Raw genomic sequence first — 24,768 nt, 5'->3', positions numbered from 1 at the left:
TATATATATTTTTTTTTTTTTTTTTTATAACAGGCTTCTCATTTCATGACTGTACATTCGAATGTCACCTTACACCAAAAACAGAAGTGCTGCATCAGTCCATCACACTGTTTTAGCTGAGGGGTTTTCATACAGTGGAAAGACAGAATTTAATCTCATAATAACTGCTTTAAGATTTCTTAATGAAGACGTAATGATAAAATAGTGGATGAAAAGATGCACAAAGACTTATGTAAAAAAATGGATTAAAGGAATAGAAACAAATCTCTAAGATCAAACAAGCTTGTCAAAAATTTTAAGTGCAAACCATTGAAAAAGGAGACCAACAAATACAAATACAATGGTTTACGAACTCCCTCTTTTACAAACTTTTCATTTTACGAACGTGGACCGCGGCGTTTTTTGTCCCCCTCTTACGCACAAACCTTTCGTTTTATGAACAATCCAACATGCCCCAACATGCCGGTCAATGTGTCCGTACTATTTTTTTCGCTTTGCTGCATCAACAAAATCAACTGTTCTCACATGTCACGGTAACGCTGATATGCTATTGCTCTTACAATGTTACAGTCACTGTGTCAGTCACGGTGTCAGTCACGGAGATGCTGATATGCTATTGGTCGATTAAGGTCACAGTCCTGGTCTCAGTCACGGAGATGCGGATATGCTATTGGCCAGCGTCACGTCAATCAGAGAAATGCCAATGTGCTATTGGCCGAACGCCTTCATCTAGCTTGATGGCACAGCCGGTCGGTGTGTTGTGAAGACTTTGCAAACTTTATCTGTTAGACATGGCTTCTAAAATTGCGAGTGGTGGTAAAGGAAGAAATAAGAGGATGATGACAATAGAAACGAAGCAGGAGATAATAAAAAAATACGAAGGCGCACGCATAGTTAACCTTGCTCGTGAGTATGGCCGAAACCGCTCGGCATTCTTCTAAGGGCAAGACTTTCCTTGCCAGGGGACGGACCTCGGTCAACAACAAAATGGAGAGGCTTCTTCTATTATGGATTAAAGTGAAGGAAATCGCCTGTGATATGTTCTCGTTTGAGAAAAGTTTTCATTTAAGAAAATAAATAAATTCTGCGGGTTGGTCTCTGCTCCCCTCCGCCTCCACCCAGCTCAAGTCACGTCGCCCCAAAGGTAAATGTCATTTTTCCTTTGTATATTTGTTTAATTTAACTGTACAGTAGATTGTTACTATTTTTTAATATGTGTATAAAGTCATGATGTTTTTACCTAAGGTTTTTGCACGCGTTGCACGCATTCACTAATTAACATAGGTTTGGATTTCCCGTCATACGAGCAATTCGAGTTACGAGCATAGCTGCTGAACGGATTAAGTTCGTAACACGGGGGTCCACTGTAGTTGTGTGATGTGAAGCAGTACATTATAGCTTCATGTGTCAAGAGTGAGAGATTGTATTTATGTTATGGAATATTAAGATGTTACATGAAACATTGTCTGTATCAACGGCAGTGGTTAGATTTTGGAGCTGATTTGTTCTCATTCCATAATTTGCTAGGGCTACGATTGGCTGGCAACCAGTTGAGAGTGTCCCTCACCCACTGCTGAAGACAGCTGGCATAGACACCAGCAAGTGAGCGGTCCGCGTGAGGCTATGCGCCGACAAATAGATGGATGGATATAATTTGCGAGGGTAAAAGTTAACACAGGCAATAACAAATTGAGGTAGATGTGCCTCCCAGAATGCTTGTTTGATCTCAGAGATTTAACGGAATCATGAGTATGGTACATACAAATGTATTTAAACAAATGCATGAGTGAAAAGGTATTTCATAGAGCAACCTTTGCAGAGCACACAGATGATGGCAAAAATGTATCTATGGATACAGATCATGTAGGTTGGATTGGGGGACTAGGACTGTTCTTTTCAATGCAGGGACAACAGCGTAAGAACAGGAAAAGAGATTGCATTCTAAGGATAGGATGGCGTCATGGTCCTTGTAAACTCCTCAGCAAGGTCGCATGATGAAAAGATGAAGGAGGTGGTGAAGACTAAAGCTGTAAAAAGATAACGCTGCATTTAAAACACCACTTAATAGCAATTTGGCTACTCCTATTGGCGATTTACAAATGAATCGGCAGAAGTGGTGCTTGGTTGTCCGTGGTCTTCATGTTGTTGGCACTTGTTTTCTTTTTCTTCTTCATTTTTACTTTTTTTTTTGTCTCTTGGGGAAAAAGGAGAACACACGACAAAACTTCCATGATGCTGACATCATCTTTCATTTTCTACAATACAGTAAATTAGTATATCACACTCATGCCCAATCAAGTATCCAGTGACATGAATACACTCACATATTTGTTACTGTGATTCTGCTATAAACTGCTTGTGCACCCGAACAAAGAGCCTGTTAAAAAAGAAAGGAAATATTTTTACAACATTTAATGGCTTTAGGAAAAAAGATAGGCTTAATGATTAGCAGTTTACCTTGAAGAGAGGAGATGTTCCAGATGACAACAGGTCCTTGAGCAAGCAGTACAATGGCTCATCAAAATCTTCTACTTGGTGGCAAACGTCCAGCTGTTGTTTGGATGAATGAAATGTGGAGCCACAGGAAACAAGTGGACAGCATCAGTCTACAATAACGAAACAAATCCGTTAAGGGGGTGAAAACAAAAGCTGAGAAAGATATCCACATTTTTTTAGCTGTAATTGACATAAATTACGGCAACTCTCTCCTTTCTCCTGAACAAAGGACCTGTTAGAAATACTGTAGATGGGACAAAAATTACTTATGATGAGCTACTTACCTTTTCCTACCAATAGAAAGAAAATGGTCTGTAGAAAGCACAAAACAGACGTGTTTTAATCCAGAGGGGAACTGCCACTGGACAAGCCTGATGATGTGTCATCAAAGCCTTTGACGCGGTGGTGATCTTCCACTCGTTCTTTGGATGAATGCAACATGTGGAGCCACAGGCAACAAGTGGAAAACATCGGTCTCCAAAAAAGAAACAAAATACACTGAGGAGGTGACAACAAAAGCTGATAGAGATATGCACATTTTTAGTTTTAACTGAAATAAATCACAGCAATTTACACCAGAATGAGGACAACTCCTGCTTGATTGCTAGCTCTTTCTCCTGAACAAAGAACCCGTTAGAAGTAGATGGGACAAAAGTTACTGTCGTTACAAAAGAAGATGATGAGCTACTTAGCTTTTCCAACCAATTAAAGAAGGAAAAAACAGACTTGTTTTAATCCAGAGGGAAACTGCCAATGGACAAGCCTGATGATGTGTCATCAAACTCTTGCACACGGTGGTGATCTTTTCTTTGGATGAATGCAATGTGTGGAGCCACAGGCAACATGGGGAACACATAGGCCTGCAAACAAGAAACACATTCAGGGGGTGAGGACAAACTGCAAAAGAGAGGCGAACCTATAGTTTGTTTTAACTCTTTTAGTGCCAAGCGTTATCGGAAAAGGAAACCTCGAGAGAGCCAGTGTATTTTGCATTTTCAATCATCTTTCACGGCCAACAGAATATTGGATACTATGTCTATGTAAATATGTAAATGTAAAAAAAAAATGAAAATATGAATATATCACATGAAAGATTGACTACCATTCCTTTGAATGCATGTTCAGTTGACAATAGTTATGTTTTATATGTAAAAACACTGTTATCTAGTGGTCACATTTTATCACAACAGAGCTTACAGAACTTATTTTAGATAAGCATTAGTAGTCAAGAGTGTATTCTCATTATGAGTGTATTCTCCATAAGAACATACTTATAACTTTATTATTTAGTTATTATTGTGATTACTATTATTAAAGGGTAGAATTCTTGTCCATGGCACTGAAAGCATTAACTGACACAGTTCACGGCAACTTACACTGGAATGAAGAGAAGTCCTTGCTTGTCTGCCACCCTGGTTTTCAAGTCAGTGCTCCACGATGTATATTTATGGGCACCGATCATTTTAATCTGGGGGGAAAAAAAAGGAATTCAGAACCATTGAGTACAAATATATAACATATATAAATAATAAATAAATATATATACAAAAGTAAAACAGACTTGGCTTTGTCTTACAATATATGTGTAAGATAAACTGACTGATTTAATAGTGCAACAGCTTTGCTTTATGTATTCTAATTGCTATTTTTCTGGCTGATTCATTAGTACAACAGCTTTGCTTCATGTATTCTAACTTACTTTTTCAGACACCACAGTGCCTCTTTGTCTCATATGTGTGTGTGTGTTAAAAACAATGTCAAGGGCAAGGCCTGAATCGCAAGTTATCTGCAAGTTCTGCCACGGTGCACAATGCTCATGTTGTGTGACGGTTGAATTGTGAGACCCCCACACCTCAGTAACAGTTTTTTAATAAAAAGACTGCAGTCCGAAAGCTCGGAGAGAGAGAGGGAAGAGAGACTTTGCAACGAGGCTGACATGGTCACGCTCTTTTTCGAGCTCTCCCCACTGCAGTGGTAAAACTTAATCTCTGACTCCTGTGTTGTTATTTACACCTCTCCTCGGGTCATTTGTGGGGTATCAAGCCCACTTCAAACCCAACAATATGTAAATATCCTTTCCATTTATATCTCTACAATGGCATGCCGTTTAAATTCATATGTCATGCGTAATGTCCAGTCATATGCACGTGCAATCAGAAAGTGACATGAAAAACGCACACAAGTGGCTTCTGTTCTAGTATTGACGTCTATTTCCTCTGAACAAATATCCTGATAAAATACACGGGCCAAAAATTATTTTACTGGCTTTACAAAGGAAGACAGGTTGAATGATGAGCGACTTACCTTTTCCTACGAATAAAAGAAGACAGTCTGAAGAGAGCAGAAAACAGACTTGGTTTAATCCAGATCTACAAAATATAATCAAAATAGATGGTAGTGAGGACGACTGCTCCAAAAGATAGGCAGACCTACAATTGGTTTTAACTGACATACAGTAGTTCACAGTAACTTACACTGGAATTGTCACGTTTCTTGTCTTTTTAGTTTGTGTTGATTTGCAGACTGTCTCCTTCCTCCGCATTGGGCGGGGCCATCGGACACTCACACCTGTTGCGCATCTCGTCAGAGGGCTTTATAAGCTGGCCGGCACTTACAAACAAGCCTTTGCCGGGTTATCCCCTCGTCAAGCTCGCTTGCCGTCCCGTGAATCCCAGCGCTCTTGACCTCACGTCCCACCTTCTCGAGTCTTCTTGGTTTGTACTTTGTGCGTGTTATGTTTTACGGCTTGTGAACGATTTCTGTTGCTACTTTGTTTGCAGTCATCCCCCGTGGACTCACGTCCTCCTTGCTGCCCTTCTTCCCCGTGGACTTTAGATCCAGACGTTCTCGTCTCGCTTTGTGTTGGTACTTTGTGACTTTGGTTTGCTACTTTGCCTTCGGACTGTTTTTGTGTTTTTCTCACGCCTTGCGTGCTCCTTTTGTTAATAAACTCAGTAACTTCACCTCTCGTGCCTAGTTGGGGTCCATTCCCATTTGGGATCCGCGGGTTATTCGTGACAGGAATGAAGAGAAGTCCTGCTTGGCTGCCACCTTGGTTTACAAGTCAGTGCTCCTTGATGTATGTATTTGGGCACCCATTCTTCTACCCTGTGAGAAAAAGGGGAATACAATAGTGTCGAGTAGAAATTCGCATGCTGCAAAGGCGAGATGGGCTTGGCTCTTTCCAACATTTAAGTATAACCATTTCATTTTCTACAATGGTAGCACATTAAGATTATGTACACACATATATATGCTCTCTATTATGAGATGAATCTACCATCTCTTCAGAACAACTAACCTGTTTAAAGTAGAGGAGAGTAAAATGACAACACTTACAGTTGACAAAAAAAATATTTTATAGAGACTTACTTGGTCTGTTTTCTGCTGTCATTTCACGCTGACGATTATTACATTGTCAAAATTGTGAACAAAAATAATTCCACTAGACCCTCCCTCCCCAAAGATTTTTATACTTTCTCTGTACATTGTCTCTCCTCCTCACCTTCCACTCACCTTACACACACGTTAAACCGTCTTCGCAGCAGATTTCATCCTATCAAATGTCAACATATAATCCCACCACTCCCTCCCATCGACTTGACACTCCGTCCTCCATTTATTATTATTATTATTTTTTTCGTTGTCTCAAAATTTGACTCACCTCCTACTCACCTTCTCACACACACGCGTGACCATCATCACCCCGGATTTCATTCCATCACAGGTTAACATTAGGGCTCCATAACACGACAGGGACAACTCTTAATGTGCTAATTGGACATGACTCACCTTTCAGTGTGTAAGACACAGAAGACAGGGTTGTGATAGCTATATTATGTTCGCAGTACACCTGAATGAACAGCACACTGAGGTCGGGAGACAAAAATGAGGTCAAGCAGTGTGTTCTTGTCAGTGGTACCTGTATTTATGAGCTGTGTGTAACCCTTAGAGACTAACAGTTCCATATTGGGCTTGTATGAGTCTGAGAGTGCATCTTCATTGAAATCTCCACATACCAAGATCCGATGATGATCCATCACTTCCAGAGCGTACAACAACCTTTCCAACTTTGGCAAAAAAGAGCGCAGACTCTGTCCCGGAGGCCGGTACACAGCTGCAATGAACATATTGATGGGAGCTTCAAGTTTGACCACAACAAATTCAATATCAGTGACACCCTGGATGTAGATTGTTTTGTGTGCCGGAATGTGTTCTTTCACCCAAATACCTACACCGCTGCCACATTTCGTTGCCAACTTGTTCTTTGCCCCTTGGACAGGGGCGGCTTGTCTCGCCATTGTGCCAGTCCTTTGGTCTTTCTTGTAGTTGTCGGCATCGATGGTCACAATTTCCTCATGAAGCAGATTCAGCATATGAGAGTTATGCTCATTTACCTGTTTGTTTGTGGCAAAAACATGAAGAACTTCCTTCGGGCAGCGGTGTAAGTCATAGCCAGCAAAGCTCTGTCCACTTCCGACAGCTCATGGGACTTCTTTTTGACGCGAAGTCGGTTCAGTAGTTTGGCGAACGGAACGTCATCCTTCTGCCTCATGATTTCGGTCAGCGTGATCATTTCAAAGTTGTCGCGCCAGTGGTCCAGTCTGGTGGGATCGTAAACACCTAAAGGTTTGGACTGTCTCACAGGAGGTAGCTGATAGAAATCCCCGACAGCGATAACGGACATGCCACCAAATGGTAAATTGATTCCTTTGATTTGCTTCAACCGGGCGTCGACATATGCAAAGAGGTCTTTCGACACCATGGAAGTCTCGTCGATGATGAGAATTTCAGCGAGCAATAGCTCCGCTCTCACTTCGTCCAGTTTGTTGCCCAGGCCATGATACGGGGGTTTGAGGCTTCTTGGCAGTTTCAGTAGGCAGTGTAAAAAGTCATACCTGAAATGTTGAAGGCCGCGGTGCCAGTGAAGGCTGCAAGAATGACCGTTTGTTTGGAAATGTCCGCTTCCTCAGCCAGTCTGCGCAGTATTTTTGTAGCCTCTGCGTGAATACATTTGATTAAATGTGACTTCCCCATTCCGGCGCCACCATTGATGTAATAGAAGAACTGCCGTGGTTTTAAGCCACACACACGTCGTATGCACCAATCTCTGACCAGGTAGAAGGCACACGCTTGCGTTCGGTTAAGGGTCCGATATATGTCGCGCAAAACAGCCGGATCGATGCGGCGGCTTCCGTCGCGATGGACATTTCCGTTACCTCGGACCTGACATTGTAGTCTGGTACGTTTTCCTCCGCGTCACCAGGATCATCCCTCGCATTAATTTCCTCGATGCACTCGAGTCTTTGCAGTTCGCTTTCAGGCGCTAGCTGACACCACTCGTTGAAGACTATTCCGCTTTCATCCACCTCTCGGATGGCGTTGTCAACATCTCTGCGTCACCGGGATCATCCCTCGCATTGATTTCCTCGATGCACTCGAGTCTTTGCAGTTCTCTTTCGGGCGCTAGCTGACACCACTCGTTGAAGACTATTCCGCTTTCCTCCACCTCTCGGATGGCGTTGTCAACATCTTTGCTGTGCTTCTCATCGTTCTTTCTCTTCCAGTCGACAATTTGCACAACGGCCTCTGGATGCTCAGCAGCCGGCAACTGTACAAAGGCATGGTCTTGAAACAACTTGTATGTAGGACTGCATGAACCTTTCAACACCTCTGCAGCGCTCATGTGCAAAACTCAAAAACCTCTTACCTCTTTGGTTCTGGACTTCAACTGGCAGTCGGCACGATGAGGCAGATAGAGCTTGAGAATGGATTTTTTTCCTGTGAAAATTTACAGTATTTGATGACGGCGTGTTTACCTGTTCTTTTTTGGACATACCCCATGTCGTTCAGCAGGGGGAAAACATTTCCGCCTTTAGCTTGCTTGCCGTACACGATTCCGCAGGTTGAGGCAAAATCAGCCAAGCACTTCGCTTCAAATTCCTCTGTTTGAGGTCTGCCCTTATACTTTTCCGGCAAGCCGGTCATCCACACTTCAACGGACTCCTGCGTTTGGCCCTCAAGGTAAGAGAGGGGATAACTCATTTTCAGCGCATTGTCACTGGTTTGTACAAAAACCACACTGCAGGACGCTTGCTTCATATGGAGGCCACATTCGCGTGCGACGCACTCTTGTGCACTCACCTCTTTTTTCTTTGAGTACACTTGCATGATTTGTTTCATTTCATCGCTCTCGTTGACATTTTCGCTGCGGGAGTTCACAATCACCGATTTCAGGTACTGGCTCAGGCCGTGTTCAGCTTTGCTGATGTAGCTGCAGATGTAGGTAATGCAGGAATAAGCATTCAGAATGTACCGAATGTCCATATTTGCATCCCAAGCAAGAAGCAGGTGTCGATTGTAGTTGTTCACCCAGCAGTCTTTGGGCTCTCGCTTGAGCACGACAGAGGTCTTTGCGGCAATTGAGTACAAACCTTCCATGTACTCATCACTGGTGAGCTCGCACTTAGCCAGTAGCTGCGGCAAAGTCAGAGAGGCCGTTTCCGGTTCGTTCAGCAACTTTTGCAAATCAACAAGCTTGGGGTTTGGCGCCGACCACTTCTACTTCTCTGGATTTTCTCCATCACACTCTTCACGTCTCATGATCATGGTTCTCTCGCACGGCTGCTTGAGGAAACCAAAACGGCACTGCGCGCCGGGTGCTTTGATGCACGTCTTTGAATGAGACTTATTTTGCATCTGAACCTCTGTGACTTTTTGATGCAGTTTGGGTTCCTTTTCCAGGTTGGGCAGCTCAGCGGAAATGTAGCGCGACACAAAATCGCAGATTTCTTGATCTGAGGCCTCCTCAAAGATGGGGGCGCCTTCAACCCAAATGATGCAATGGATGTGCAGACTTCCTCTGTGCTGAGACTCCAATCTGTAAAAGTAGTCGACCACTTTTCCAATGGGTTGCGCCGGAGAACAGAGCTTCCACACGTTTGTCAAACATGCGCATCGTTGTCATCGTATTGCTGCGGAGAATTTCACACTTTGTGGCCCAGTCGTGGTGAGCGAAAATCACCCGTTCACCTTTTTGCGCTTTGATGGCGGTGATGACTTCTTCCCAACGCATTTCAACAGTGGAGAATGTGCAGAAGAACGTGGGTGTGCCTAGCTGCCGAATCATGGCAAAAAGGTCCTTGAGACATTTCTCCCAAAAGGCCGGGGTGCCCCTTAACGGGACCATGAAGCGGACGGCGTCTTTGCTGTGTATCAGTTTTTCAACTTCCCGTTTGTCCTGCAACATAGCATTGTTTATTTGCCGACTGTCTCTGGTAAAAGGTTTACCTTTACGTAGCTGTATTCTTATGCTTGATGTGGCCTGGTGGATTTCAGTCACAAACTGAGCAAAGAACAAGTAGTTAGTGTCTCTGGCAAAACGTTCATCCACACAAGACAGTCGCACTAAATCATCTGTTGGTGTTAGTTATATACAGTTTCATATGTACTGTAATTGTATGCTTTTATTTGATGTTAACCAAGTGATGCATCCTCAAAACACATATGAAGATTTTTTGCACAAAATCATCTGTTGGTGTTAGCTATATACAGTTTCATATGTACTGTAACTGTATGGTTTTATTTGATGTTAAGCAAGTGATGCATTCTTGAACGGACATCACCATCTAATGCAAAGGTGAGCTGTACCTATCAGTTCAAAAATGGTGTGCCATCAGGAACTACAGACATCCAGGTACTTTAGCGAGAGCATTTGCAATTGCACAAATCACATCGCCGTCAACATTAAAGACAAATTTTAGCTTCTAAGCAGACCTTAACGTTTATGCAATACACATCTTTTAACCTTTTTGGTATGAATAAAACATGTTCATTTTCACATTAGTTTATTTAAGGTTTTCTCCAATAGTTTCAAAAAATATATTTTACTAATTTATAAAATTAACAATAATGAAATTCAGGTTATCCATACCAATGCCAAAAAGTCCACTTACCAAAAATCTAACAATTAGCCAACAGAGAAATAATTAAATGTACTTTTTATTTACTGTCTTTTATTTAGCTGTTAATGTATACACTGTAACATGTTTCGCATACCCCTACTAATGCCAAAAACAGCATGCTGATGGATGTGTGAATATGTGTGTGTGCTTATGTGTGTGTGTGTGTGTGTGTGTGTGGGGGGATGATGTACAAGACTTCAAGAGCAAAAAACGAGACACTGACTGGAACCTACTTATATCTAATACATCTAATATTTGTCGCAAAGTCAAGCGTTCAACTGCTAAAAAGGAGATGCCTAACTGTTATATGTACTCCGGGATTACATGACGCATTTAAAAAAAAAATTTAAAAAAAAAACGATTTTGAAAGTGGCATGTATGCAAAAAAGTGCTATGAAGAGTATTTTTAAAATATGCATATATTTTTGAGAAACACACCGGAATTACATTTAAAAAAATTATAATCTAATAGCTACTCAACCCCATTATCCCAAAAAGCCTTATTAGAATGATTTGACCAACGTTCTTTTGTCTTCTTCATATATGGCTATTACATTTGAAGTCCGGTGACAAACAAGACAGTTAAGATGAGCCTGACAGATATGTGCTGTTCTCCGTTTCTACTCACAGTTGTCAGAAATACTTCAGACATTGAGTTCAAGGCAGCAAGACTTTTTAAAAAATATCTTTCACAAAATTAAACATGCATATCTAATATCACATGTGTTTAAGACGACAATTGAATTGGCACAATGACAACGATGACAAGTTAGGGTATTGACGATTTTTGTTCAACCGTCACTTCTTCTATAAAATTATGGTTGTGTCATTTAATTTTGCACTGTTTTTTCATTTAGTTATGTGCTGTACATTCCACCGAACGAAATATTTTATAATTAGGTTTAATCGTTTTTACAGCAAATTACTTAAGGATGTGTAAGTAATTAATAATGAATGAGAAAGAACGTCTACATTTTGTCTTGCTGATATTTATTAAAGCCATACAATTACATCTGTAAATAGAAGATTGTAGATAACGATAATGGCAGCAAAATTACGTTAGATAAGCAAGCATGTGAAAATAATAATAACGATAATAACAATAATAACAATAGTGGGGGAAATTCTAGGGGAATTTAGTGATAGCTGAATTTGAATATATTTCACAGCACACGTAGCATTAGTATACTAGCGAACAAACACGTAATGAACAAATTATAATGTAATTAATAATACTCAAAATAGTGAAAACAAAGTCATGGAAGAACATAGAGGCTACTTTTTTTTTAACACCAACTAAGTACACCACTAATTGGAGAAAGTAAAGTTAATTACAACATTTATTTTTACGACAACTAAGTACACCACTAACTTAGTGTTGTTGTTCATTATTGCGTAACGAAAAATAATGAAATAATGATTAAAATAAATGATAATGAAAACAACGTTTTATTCATAAAAGTAGAAGATGGTGGCGGTCGATGTATTGCATTAAGTAAGCAACCAGGTTACTACATTATATTACCGCAACATAACTAGTCAAATGCGTCATCAAATTAGCACACGTAGCACACGTGTCGGCATACTATAGGACGAAAAAACTTAGCGAACAAAGTTGAAGTAATAATGACTAAATATGACAACAATTACAAATATTAATATCGCAACAGTTTAGACGACTTACTTACTTCACGGTACCCACGGGAAGAGCTAAACCGGAAGAGCAAGTGCACGGAGGTCAGCCCTTGGGTTACTTTCGCTGACACTTGGAAACGAAGTTTATTTTGGAAACGTCTTTGGAGTGTTGCTATGCAAAAAAAATTTTTAACAATATATTATTTAGATTTGTTGCCGGTAGTGAGGGGCAAATTGAACTAAGACTTGAACTTGTGAATCAATAGGGCCGTAAATGTTATGAGCGCGGGTCCGAAATTAGAGCTGTGATGTCCCACTCTTCCTAAACAGTCCTCTACCACAAACTGACACAGGGAGTTCGCTTTTTTAATCTACAGTATTTGTTTAATGTTGTGTTGTACTGAATCTGATGGTTTGTAGCCCACAGGATCGTGAAATATTTATTGCCATGTACTGCATTGTATCAGTAATAAAGAATTTAGAAAAAAAAGAAAGAAAAAATAAGCTGTCATTTCAACTATCGCGTGAGCAGCGTCGACATCCATGACTGGGCCGAGTACGGCAACTACAATTCTCTTGTCAAAAAAAATCACCAAGTGGGACGATGTATCGTATGGAGGACCAAAAGTGCCAAAATTCAATAAATAAATGTACCATTCAATCATTAAATATAAGTGTCATTAAATAATTAAAAGTGTCATTAATTAATTAAAAGTGTCATTAATTAAATAAATGTTTAAATAATTTAAACGTTTCATTGAAATAATTAAACATTTATTTCATTAATGACATTTAATTATTTTATGACACATTTATTTAATTAATGACACATTTAATCATGTAATGACACATTTATTTAATTAATGACACATTTAATTATTTATTGACACTTATATTTAATGACATGCTGTTGCTACGTTTCATCCTTTACTTATCTGTCAAGCTCTCGCGTCATAGTTTAATGGGCGGGTCCTACACCTGATTGGTTACCCTGCTTTGTCTTGCAAGGGTAACCAATCAGATGTTAGGACCCGCCCACCCATCAAATTTGACGGGAGAGGTTGACAGTTTAGCAAAGTATGAAACACGGCCAGTTTTCAGCTATTTCTCTATCTGTCATTCGGCAATCTGTCAACCTCCCTCGTCAATTTAGTGGGCGGGCCCAAAGCCCGTTAACTCAAATCATGTCCAATCCATTACTTCGGCCTGAAGAGGTTGGAAACATGGCGGATGCGATGACAGAGGACCTTCGTGATCTTTCACGACAGTTAGGTCGAGATATTTCAGACCTTGCTGAAAATGTGGAGGCAGGGCCTGTAGAAAACGATTTTATTCAACGAAAAGTGAAGGAATTTATTGAAGTTGCTGGACTTATTTCTGCACTTTCCGTTTCCGACATTGACCCAAGAGTGACTGCAATTTTAGAGGAAGTACAGTAGAGGTTCACAGGTCCCCGAGCACGACACACAAATGGATCGGGACGTTTGGCGTTTGATATACCAATTGCAGTTCTGGAAAATTACGTACTTTGTGGATTATCAACAAGTCAAATTGCAGCGACGTTCGGAGTCTCAAAGAGGACAGTCAGGAGACTCATGAAGCAAGCCAGTTTGAGGTAAGTGTACTACATTCACAAGTTGTCAACTTATTCAGCGATCTCATCCACGTTTAGTGCCATATTTCTTTATTATCGGTAATGTATTTTGTGTAGATAGAGAGATCTCTCTTCAACGATGAACGACAAGGAACTGGACCGCATTGTAAGTGAAGTCCACATCCAAATTCCGGCTACAAGTTCATGCGTGGCCATCTGAATGCAAGAGGTGTGCGTGTTCCAAGTGAGTAAAACGATATGAGCAATGTTTTAATTCGTTTTAAAGTATTGCTTCTTTGAAATCAATTAGGGAGCCTAGCTGATTTCATGCATCTGGGATTTTATCTGCAATCTGCTGAAATTTAAGTTAGCAACTTGATTTGTTTCTGTCGTGTGTTGAATAACTTTTATTTTGAAGGCTTTGGCTTTGCTGCACTGAAACTGTTTACACACATGACTGTATATTTGTTACTTATAACCTGACCATTGCTTCAAAAAAGGATACCTTAAGAAATCCCAGAGGTCAATTTTATTTTCCTTCTGTCAATCTCAAGGCTGCAAGAGTCTTTACGCAGAGTCGATGCAGAGGGAATTCAAATGAGACGGCTCAGGTTGCATGTTTCAAGACGACGACAGTATTCTGTTCCAGGCCCAAATTCTTTATGGCATATAGATGGGAACCATATACTAATCAGGTCAGTGATCGTATTCAGTAATCTGTACATCTTTCTCTAGTTAATATTGAATACGATATGCTTTACCATAAACTTTTTTTTTGTCTGTTCACAACTGCCTGACAGGTGGAGATTTGTTGTCCTTGGCGGGGTGGATGGATTCAGTCGTTTAGTGGTCTATTTGACTGTGGCTGGCAATAACAGAGCTTGTACAGTCTTACAAAGAAAGTTTCATAGCTGCTGTTAATCAGTATGGGCTGCCTTCAAGAGTCAGATCTGATAAAGGGGGAGAGAATGCAGATGTGGCAGAGTTCATGATCAGGAGCAGGGATACTGACAGGAATTCACACATCACAGGCAGAAGTGTCCATAACCAGCGGTAAATACACATTTGGATCACAATATCACCAGATGAGTGTATTTCTTTATAATGTCACTAAGAAATAATTTGATACATTGCCAATTTTATCCTAAGCACAGAATTGAAAGGATATGGAGAGACGTTTATCAGCATTCCCTGGACCTCTTCTATCAGATCTTCACTTCACTTGAAGCAAAGGGAACACTGAATCCAGACAACGAAGTTCATCTTTTTGGACTGCACCGGATCTTCCTTCCACAAATTCAGCAAAGCCTGAACTCTTTCCAAGATGCTTGGAACTGTCATGGCCTTAGAACTGAAAGGAACCAATCACCACAACAACTCTGGAGACGTTACAGAGAGCAAGGCCCGATGGCAGATCCTACTGAGGTTAAAGAAAGAGTTGTACCTTTTTGATATGGAATTCATTATGAGAGGGGACAAAACCTTTGAGAATGGCCTATCACACACAGAAAGCAGCACCCCAGGTTATGTCATTTTAAGAAGTCTAAATGGCCACTGTTGGCTTAAAGAAAGAGGTTTAAAAATGTCAGCATGATGTACCTAGTGGAAGTAAAATAAAATAAGTAGTTCAAAAACTAAGGCTGGAGCTTCCATTGTCTGTTCAAAACAGGAAGTTCCAAAGCCTATGTTGAACAGAGTACCATTAGAAGGAGTAAAAAAAAAATACAACTGGGTCATGAAGCATCTTAAAGCCTTCTTTTCCCATCACTGCTAAATACCTCATGTCACCGGTTATAAATTCAAAATTGATCATATTCCTCGTCCTTTCAGGTTGAAGCTACCTTTTGACAGCTGCAGTACTTCCAGAAATTGAACTTTAAGTATCTTTAATGAAGATACATGAACTCTCGTCACTGGTACACAGAATGGATAACATCAATGCTGTGTTCTTCACACTCAGATGAGTGATACAAAAATGTTTAAAAGATGGATAATAAAACAGATGCCAAAAACTGCATGGTATTTGTGTAGTTTCACTGATACAGAATTTGTGTCACTTAAACCTCCTGATCAGTGCATTCAATAACTTTTATAATTTAAACATTTCTCGTTCCCTGTCCTCCTCAGAGTCCCTTGCATCTATCTTCATTCTCAGTGGTTTCCCAAATGCATGTTTCCTTCACAAACTCTCTATGTAAACCTTGGTAGCTTGAGCTGGTTCCTTAATAAGCTCCCATTCTAGAAATAAATAAAAATGAAAATAAAGTAATAGATGTCAGAGAGACGTGTTGTGAGTTTGCAAGTTACATGAAACAGATATCTACTCGTTATCCATAAATATATGATTCATATTAATTAATGAAATGCCAAGTTAAAAAAGGAAGGAATTAGCTTTCAAACCAATAGGTTCAAAATAACTTATGAGCAAGGGAAAAAAAAAGACTAATTCCAATATTTATTTGATCACATTTTCAGGTTTGGTTAAAACAACCCAGATTAGGGGCGGCATGGCTTAGTGGTAGAGTGGTCGTCTCCCAGCCGAAAGGCCGTGGGTTCGATCCCCCGACCATCAAGACCATGTCTAAGTGTCCTTGAGCAAGACACTGAACCCCCGGTTGTTCCTGATGCTGCGTCATCAGTAGGTAAATGACTAGTTAGTGTAAAGCGCTTTGAGTACCTAAGGTAGAAAAGCGCTATATAAGTGAAAGTCCATTTACCGAAGTCCATTTGAGGCTGTCTTGTGTATCATTGAATGACTAAGTTCTCGAAATTACTTTTGTGCAAAACAACTCAGAAAATTATATCAAATTGACCTAAATACTGGGTCAGTCCTTTTTTGACTTATAGTTGGCTTTTTTATTTAACCCAACCATTTGTTGAATGTAACATTCTGAAAAACAATATTTTTAACATACACTATAGTTGTGTTATAGTGCTAGTATAGATTTGTCTACATATGTTATTTTTCAATGAGACTCTTTTACACACAACTGGAGAGGAATTCTATTGTGATGATATAAACCTTCTTCTGTGTCTGTATGGTTCAGTGCCTCAGTGTTAGTCACTCCTGGTATGACTGCACTCTCCGCTGATGTTTCAGGCCTCTCTGGAACAGTCATTGACTGAGGCTGTCTCTCTGTCATTTTCACTTTGGCCTGCCTCTTGATGTGTTTTTGATTCCTCTGTTGATGTCCTTGAAATGTACAAAATATCTTCCTATTATCTTGATTGTGTGCTCGACACTCTTGAGACATTTGTTTCGGAACAAAAATAATATATACTAATCTTGCAGAATGGTAAAAAGCACCCAACCATTGCAGCTCAGTCTGTATACCTTCATTCCTGAAAAGGGAACTGCCTTTTCACAACTGAGGCAGGGGACTTCTGGTCCAGAGGCCTGTTGTGAGTGCTCCTAACGACAACAAAATAGTTTTAAATAATGATTATAAATGAACAGTAAACATTGCTTTGACTATTGAACATGAGTCTCTGTAAATATACGTAAGGCTGGAATGGTAGATCCTGCTGAAGTGGACATATGTAAATTGTAGCCTGTCCGATCATCGTTGATGGCTCTTTCAGGTAGGCAAGTGTGTATCCAGAGCTTGGACACGGAATCAATCCAAGGTTTCTGCTGCGAGTAAATCCCGCTATCTTTAAAAGTTCAAAACCTCCTCAGTTTTGGAGCTTTGGAAATACTTCAAACAGTTCAGATGTGACAACCATACTTTACTCATGCCCACTCACAACTGAGCACATAAAAAACATTATTCATGTTATGGACATTAAGCTGGAGTCAGATATTAATTTATCATGTGATTGACTTTGAATGAAATTTTGAATACATTTGCAATATTGTTGTTTGTTGTTTATTTTTTTTCTTGGGTGGGGGGGATTTGGTATCGCTATGGTAACTACTGACCTGAAAATGTTAATTTTTGCTCCCCAAGTCCGGCAGCAAGAAGGTGAGCTTTCAAGGTCATATCTGGAACTTTATCTGCCTGGTGGTCAGACTTGTTTAGCCGATTTGAAATGCTGGTCTTCTCGGCCTTTTAACTCTATTCGCTCCAGCGGAATTACAGTAGGCTATATGGCGCAAAAAGTCTTGCTACCTCGGCTGCAACAGAGAAATATGTCGCACCTTTATTTTCAAACTGGTGTGGTTCTGCCAGCAAACGAACAGCATTCGGCAAAATTACCGAGCGTTATGCTCGCCTAATTGATAGTCGTAATGAAACAACCAAATACATATATATTTTTAAAACGAATTCAAACGTGAAATAATAATGGATATTTGGCTTACCTTGGACGGGTGTTCTTGAGGGAGTAGCAGGTCTCTGCTGCTGCAACTGAGCCGCCATGGGAGGCTGAGTTTTGTGAAGTGCTTCTTCGATTAAATTTGATGCCTCTCTATGTAACTCTGTGCAACGTTTTGCCATTTTTCACTTCTCAAAACAATGGGACAAGCACGTGCACATGATGTATTCGGTCTTGAACTTTTTCTTGTTCGCCGTCGACTAATTATAATTAGGGATGACTACCAATCTAGGAGCATTTTCCGCCTCCTACCGGGCGTAAGATGACGATGATATTGATGTAGAAAATAAACCCGGCAAAGAATCGGTATAACAAGCGCTCAGCTGAACAAATGTTGTTGTTGTTGTTGTTATTATTATTATTATTATTATTATTATTATTATTATTATTATTATTATTATTATTATTATTATTATTATCATCATCATCATCATCATCATCATCATCATCATCATCATCATCATCATCATCATCATCATCATCATCATCATCATCATTATTATTATTATTATTATTATTATTATTATTATCAATAGGATTTTTCTTGATATTCCTTGAGACAGACAACCATGGGTTTAGTCGTTTGGTCTGACCATTCAAATAAATGTAAATGTTATCGTGCCATCCAACGTATTGGAGTACATTCATCCTCTAAGTCAATCTTCTCTGAAATTAATTTGTTTTGGCTTGAAGAGCGGGTAACCAATCAGGTGTTAGGACCCGCCCATTAAACTTTGACGAGCGAGCTTGACAGATAAGCAAAGGATGAAACCTAGCAACAGCGTATCATTAAATATAAGTGTCATTAAATAATTAAATGTGTCATTAATTAAATAAATGTGTCATTTAATAATTAAATGTGTCATTGATTAAATAAATGTCATTAATTAAGTCTGACAACTGTGGCTGAGCGACGAGCGCTAAACAAGCTGCTATCAATCATGGACAATCCAACACATCCACTACACAGCATCATCCACAGACAGAGGAGCTGCTTCAGTGACAGATTGCTGTCACTGTCCTGCTCCACGGACAGGCTGAGGAGATCATTCCTCCCCCATGCCATGAGGCTCTTCAACTCCACCCGGGGCAGTAAAAGCTCACATTAAACTCTAAACCTCATAGGCTACTCTGCACTGCACTATTCACTTTATACAAGCACCTTAATTATACTTGCACTAGACTCCAACGATTCACACTATTCTGTTTACACTGTTAACAAGCACCTTAAGTATACTTCTGTACTGGACTTATGTGTATCTTGTGTATTTTATTTCTCATATTTTATATCTCGACTTGAGGATACTGCTGGAAATGTGAATTTCCCTACGGGGATGAATAAAGTATCTATCTATCTATCTATCTATCTATCTATCTATCTATCTATCTATCTATCTATCTATCTATCTATCTATCTATCTATCTATCTATCTATCTTAATTAAATAATTGTGTCAATAATTAAATAAATGTGTCATTAAAGAATGAAATGTGTCATAATGAAATAAATGTTTTATTAATTCAATGAAACGTTTAAATTAATTATTTAAACATTTAATTAATGTCACTTTTAATTAATTAATGACACATTAAATTATTTAATGACACTTATATTTAATGTTTGAATGGTACATTTATTTATTGAATTTTGGCACTTTTGGTCCTCCATAGTATCGTTTTATCGTTATTTCTTTTGTCACCACACCCGCCTGACATGCAACTGCATTATGCTCCTAACAGTTTCCATGTCGTCTTCATGCTCTCTTTTGGTCGTGCCATCATAAAAGCAACACAAAAATGCACGCAAATAAAAACGAGTCATATGAGGAAGCAGGATGATTCACTGCTTTGTTTCAGCAATAAATAATTGAAAAATAAAAATGGAGACGTCATGTCCAGTGTCGCTTGACAGTTTCGACATCCATGACATATGTGTGTGTGACATGTTAATGAGCTTGAGTGACAGCTGATAGTCATTACTTTATTGACAAGGCAAAAGAGGCAAAAGAACAAAAGCTCCAAACGGAGTAATTTTGGTCAGCAAATATTGATACAATATATGTGGTATGACACAAATAAATTGTGAATGTCTATTTAATTAATGTCGATTGAAAGCATACATTATGGCAACTGACGAAAGTTATTTCTGATAATGATGTAAAGACAATGTATTTGGGAAAAGAGATGATTTCTTACGTGATAATGAGAGGAAATAAGGGAATAACAACCACGCCCTGTCGTCTACATGTATCGTCGTCGTTTGTTTATTTAAAAAAAAAAAGTCTCACCTATATGAAACCACATAGTGCGGTTTCAAATACATGTACAAGCAATGCCAAGTCATTAGGCGGCAGAAATGTCACAAATTCTGTCCAGTTCGAAAGAACTTTCCCTCTGAGGTCACCAGTATCCGGTCTTCCGTGGGAAAAAGAATAGCGCGATGACGCAAATCCCCGTTGAAGCTGAGCACGCGTGTCCACGAAACCGGAAGCTAGGGCAAATCTCCATTTAGGCTGGAGGTTTTGAAACATTAGATTATGATTAAAAAAAACAACAACAACAAAAACCAAAAAACCCGGCCACATATAGCAAATAGGACAAAACGGAAACATTTAATGCCCGTTTGCAAGAACACCTATGTGTAGGCAAGGCCCGAGTTGTGTCCTTATACCCCCATCACCTTTGTTTTCAGGGATGCTAATTGTTACCCAGGATCCCCTGGCAAGTCAAACCTGTCAATCCTTCCTTCCGTTTTTGACTGATTTTCTCTCTTTCCTTCCGTCCCGACCAGCTGTGCCATCAAGCTAGATGAAGGCGTTCGACTAATAGCATATCGGCATCTCCGTGACTGACACCGTGACTGAAACAGTGACTGTGACATTGTAAGAGCAATAGCATATCAGCGTTACCCTGTCATTCGTGAGCAGAAGACTTCATTGATGTAGCGAAGCGAGGTCAATTGTACGTACACATTGACTGGCAACGCGTGATGAAATTATAGTTAAAACCATCACAAATTTACACACATATTTAAAATTAGTACGATAATCTACTGTACAGTTAATTTAAATAACATTCATATACAACGGATAAATGACATTTTCCTCTGGGGCGACATGACTTGAGCCGAGTGGAGAGGGAGGTGAGCAGAAACCAACCCGCAGAATTTATTTATTTATTTTCTTAAACAAAAACTTTTCTCAAACTAAAACATATCACCGGCGATTTCCTTTTCTTTAATCCATAATAGAAGAAGCCTCTCCATTTTGTTGTCGAGCGAGGTCCGTCCCCCGGCAAGGAAAGTCTTGCCCTTAGAAGATTGCCGAGCGGTTCCGTCCATACTCACGAGCAAGGTTAACTATGCATGCGCCTCCTTCGTATTTTTAATATCTCCTGCTTGGTTTCTATTGTCATCATCCTCTTACTTCTTCTTTTACCGCCACTTGCAATTTTAGAAGCCATGTCTAACAGATAAAGTTTTCAAAGTCTTCACAACATTCCTTCCTTCCATTTTTCACTCATTTTCTCTCCTTCCTTCATTCCCGACCAGCTGTGCCATCAAGCTAGATAAAGGCGTTCGGCCAATAGCATATCGGCATTTCTGTGATTGACATGACGCCGGCCAATAGCATCTCCGTGACTGACTCCGTGACTGACACCGTGACTGAGAGTGACTGTGACATTGTAAGAGCAATAGCGTTCAACGTTGCCACAATGACCGTCAGCTTCTGATTTAAATGACGGAGCAAAGCGAAAATAAATGTACGAATATAGTGGCCGGCATGCCATATTGTTCGTAAGACGGAAGGTTTGTGCGTAAGTGGGGGACAAAAAACTCCGCAGTTCACGCTCGTAAGTCGAAATGTTCGTAAAAGAGGGTGTTCGTAAACCGGGGGCCGACTGTACTTCTAACTGCAGAATCCGGGACATTAAAAAAAAAAACCTTAATACTACACATAAAATGTACAACCTGACACTTTGGCACACACTAAACATATTTTTTATAAATAAAATAAACTACAATGAGCGCACACATCTTGGCATGACAATAATATCTCTTTGAAGCATAAAAACGCTACAAAACACGATAGAATTCCCCACACAGCTTCAATATATGTTGTGAAATACAAGAAAACATCAATGTTTTAACCCTCCATATTTATTTAAATGTTTTTTGTTGATGTCTCTAGGAAATTACTTTCATTCAACGTGTGAAGTCGTGACAAGATGAGATCATCTGGGTCAAACTACATCAGCATTTACTGTAACAATAAATTGCCGTAATGAGCACTGCTGTATAGGCCATGGCCATGATCATAACATCTTAACATTTGGTGGAGGAAATTAGGCGTGTTGAAGGCCTGTCTGAAAAAAATTAAGTTATATTACTTTGACAGGCTCAACAAGGTACATATAAATGAAAATGTATTTTTTTGCTGCCACCAGGTGACGCCCACACGACGAGGAAAAAACTGTGTTTAGTACTCCCATGAAATGAAATTTCGAAAAGATCATCTTCGTCCAGTTTTACCGGTCTGGCCAGACATTGGGTTTTGAGACCACGACCAAATTTGGAGTCATAAAACTTGAGATTCATGTTCCCTGTCGCAATATTCTCCTGACTAATTTTGAGTGAATTTTGCTGAAACTGGCATAGCACAGAACATGAATGTGTAAAAATGAACTTTTTTGTCTGCTACTAGGTGTCGCTATTGGTAATTTGGAAATGTGTCATGTTGAAGAATTAGACCAATTTGAAATTGCATTTTTTCTCAACAATCTTCAACATGTTACTTACAACTACAAGAACTGAAATAATAATAGAGCTGTTTGTAAGGACTAAGCTTTTCTTCCTACAAGTCAGAGGTAGGTTCTTCTCTTTTTGTTCAAAAAATAAATAAATAAATAAAATCAGAACGCAAGTTATTTTAAATAACTTTTTCAGCAGCAACACAAATGTGGGGGTTATTTCCCAACTCTATTGCTATCACAATCTCTCAGTGACCGCTCACTATGCTGCTTATGCAGCGCTCTCAAAGCGGACCCGTAGGGAGTCTCACTCAGACACATATACAGCCCTCTCTAAGCGGTCACCGAACCCTTCATGTATAATATGCTAATTCACCGAAAGGCCCTAAATGCATCAAAATTGCAAATTAAAAAATCTGTAACTCTTTTTCTCTACATCCTAGCGTATGGCTGTCTTTGATTGTTATTTAGGTATTAGGCGAATCAACTGGGTTTGGCTGCAATCCTTCGATTATACAGTGATTCCCCCTATTTCGCGGTTAATGGGGGCTGTCAACCCCCCGCGAAGTCTGAAACCCGCAAAGTAGGGTATCAGTTCCTGGATTTCTATGTACGCCCCAATATAGCCGCAGTAACCATAAACAATCCTTTTTTTAAATTATTTTTTTGCCTATTTTATTTCCTCTCTCCTATTATTTAACATTACATTATCCTTATTAACATTATTAACATTATTGTATATTCATTAAATAACTAATATTACTTAGTTTGTTGAGAATGTGTTCTCAGGACTGGTTATCTGCACCAAGACTCCGGTGAAAGAGGACGCAAGTCATCACTTTGAAGTTCACATTTATTTTGGCTCATGTATGGTGTATCATGTAGTATCTGTTGAATAATAAATCAACAACAATCTTAAAGTCAGTCAACTAACATATAAACACTTAATCTATGAATTTACTGTATTTTAGCCGACATGTGACATGTTTCGGCATTATCGTTCGCCTTCTTAAGGACACTGAAGAAGAAGGCGAGAGATAACACCGAAACATCTCAGGTAAACCTTTACAAAATTTTGAGATTTTAAAATTTTGTTTTTGAATTATTGAGTTTTTAAGGTGTCACAAATGCCTATTTGGAGAATTGTATGTGGCTCCATAGCATCTCATTCAGACCACCAGGAGACACTACCAGTATCACAAAAAAATTCCCTAATTGGCAACAGTCCTCTTGACTGTGCAATCCATGGGATTTCTTTGGTTTTTGAAAAACAATAAAAACATGGGATGTATCTTCTATCGACCCATCGACCCTTGGATAAAGACATGTATTTATTGTTCTTTAAATTGTAAACCATGTTAGATAAAATGGAAAGAACAAGAAAATGTCTGTAGGGGAAGGGTTAGGTTTTGGTTTGGTGGCTCGTTTTCAGCTAAAAAGCTTCTTCTCTTTGTACAATTGTCCTACAGAACCAATACACAGTGATCCCTCATTTTTCACATTTGATGGGGACCAGAGCCTTCCCGTGATAAGTGAAAAACCGCGAAGTATCCCCCCCTCCGCACACACGCGCAAATTTTGGGAGGGGGAAGAGGCTTCACCAGACCTTTGGAAATCTCATACTTGTATTTATTTTGTTATAAATTGAAGTTTCAAATGTTTCAAATTTAAATTGTGATTGTTATCATGTTTGCCACAGCCATGGCTAATTAGACTTCCGGGCGCAGCTCTCTGTGAGACTACAGCCACTCAAAGGGTGCAAAGTAGCAAGGGGTCAGTGTGCACAGCTCGATGAGCAAGTTGTTGATCAATCAATCCCCCCAAAAAACTAAATAGGATTCTTCAAAGAAGTGTTTTTTTTTTTTTTTTTTTTTTTAAAGAAATGCAGGTTAGGGTCAAGGTGTAACTTCACTGGGTGTAAAAGTCAACATGCTCATAATACACACTTTTACAAAAAACAATGGTGAGACCACATAATGGGAGCAAGCTTCCCGTGACTGTACAAGGATAAACG

At 39.6% G+C, this 24,768-nt stretch overlaps 1 protein-coding gene and 1 pseudogene across 25 annotated transcripts; one reads left to right on the top strand and one right to left on the bottom strand.

Annotated features, from left to right (window-relative positions):
• Positions 1-175: 175 nt before the first annotated feature.
• LOC148405193 (uncharacterized) lies at positions 176-17,715 on the bottom strand. Of its 24 annotated transcripts, none has more exons than XM_088407171.1 (12): positions 12,149-12,220; positions 8,641-9,736; positions 8,316-8,514; positions 8,207-8,227; positions 6,894-8,107; positions 6,516-6,613; positions 6,161-6,288; positions 4,971-5,604; positions 4,801-4,865; positions 3,873-3,964; positions 2,458-3,356; positions 2,325-2,377 (listed from the first exon to the last, which is right to left on the bottom strand). In XM_088407171.1, the coding sequence occupies exons 5-7, from the start codon at positions 7,259-7,261 to the stop codon at positions 6,218-6,220; spliced, it is 537 nt and encodes a 178-aa protein (XP_088263297.1). In that variant the 5' UTR covers positions 7,262-8,107; positions 8,207-8,227; positions 8,316-8,514; positions 8,641-9,736; positions 12,149-12,220; the 3' UTR covers positions 2,325-2,377; positions 2,458-3,356; positions 3,873-3,964; positions 4,801-4,865; positions 4,971-5,604; positions 6,161-6,217. The 24 variants fall into 24 exon arrangements, 23 of the variants coding, with proteins under 23 accessions (XP_088263297.1, XP_088263296.1, XP_088263302.1 ...); XM_088407170.1 differs by having other exon boundaries at positions 6,172-6,288; XM_088407176.1 differs by having other exon boundaries at positions 6,172-7,100; positions 7,395-7,496; positions 7,716-8,107.
• On the top strand, positions 13,319-15,973 carry LOC148405194 (uncharacterized; annotated as a pseudogene). Its single transcript, XR_015864388.1, has 6 exons — positions 13,319-13,530; positions 13,605-13,710; positions 13,917-13,933; positions 14,244-14,384; positions 14,490-14,742; positions 14,844-15,973. The product of XR_015864388.1 is annotated as an uncharacterized LOC148405194 (transcript).
• Positions 17,716-24,768: the final 7,053 nt, after the last annotated feature.

This window comes from Hippichthys cyanospilos, unplaced genomic scaffold (genome assembly GCF_059441005.1).
Source record: "Hippichthys cyanospilos isolate Australia breed blue-spotted pipefish unplaced genomic scaffold, RoL_Hcya_1.0 HiC_scaffold_25, whole genome shotgun sequence".
NCBI lineage: Eukaryota > Metazoa > Chordata > Actinopteri > Syngnathiformes > Syngnathidae > Hippichthys > Hippichthys cyanospilos.
Note: the sequence above shows the minus strand (reverse complement) of the source record. Positions and strands in the feature narration are given on the sequence as shown.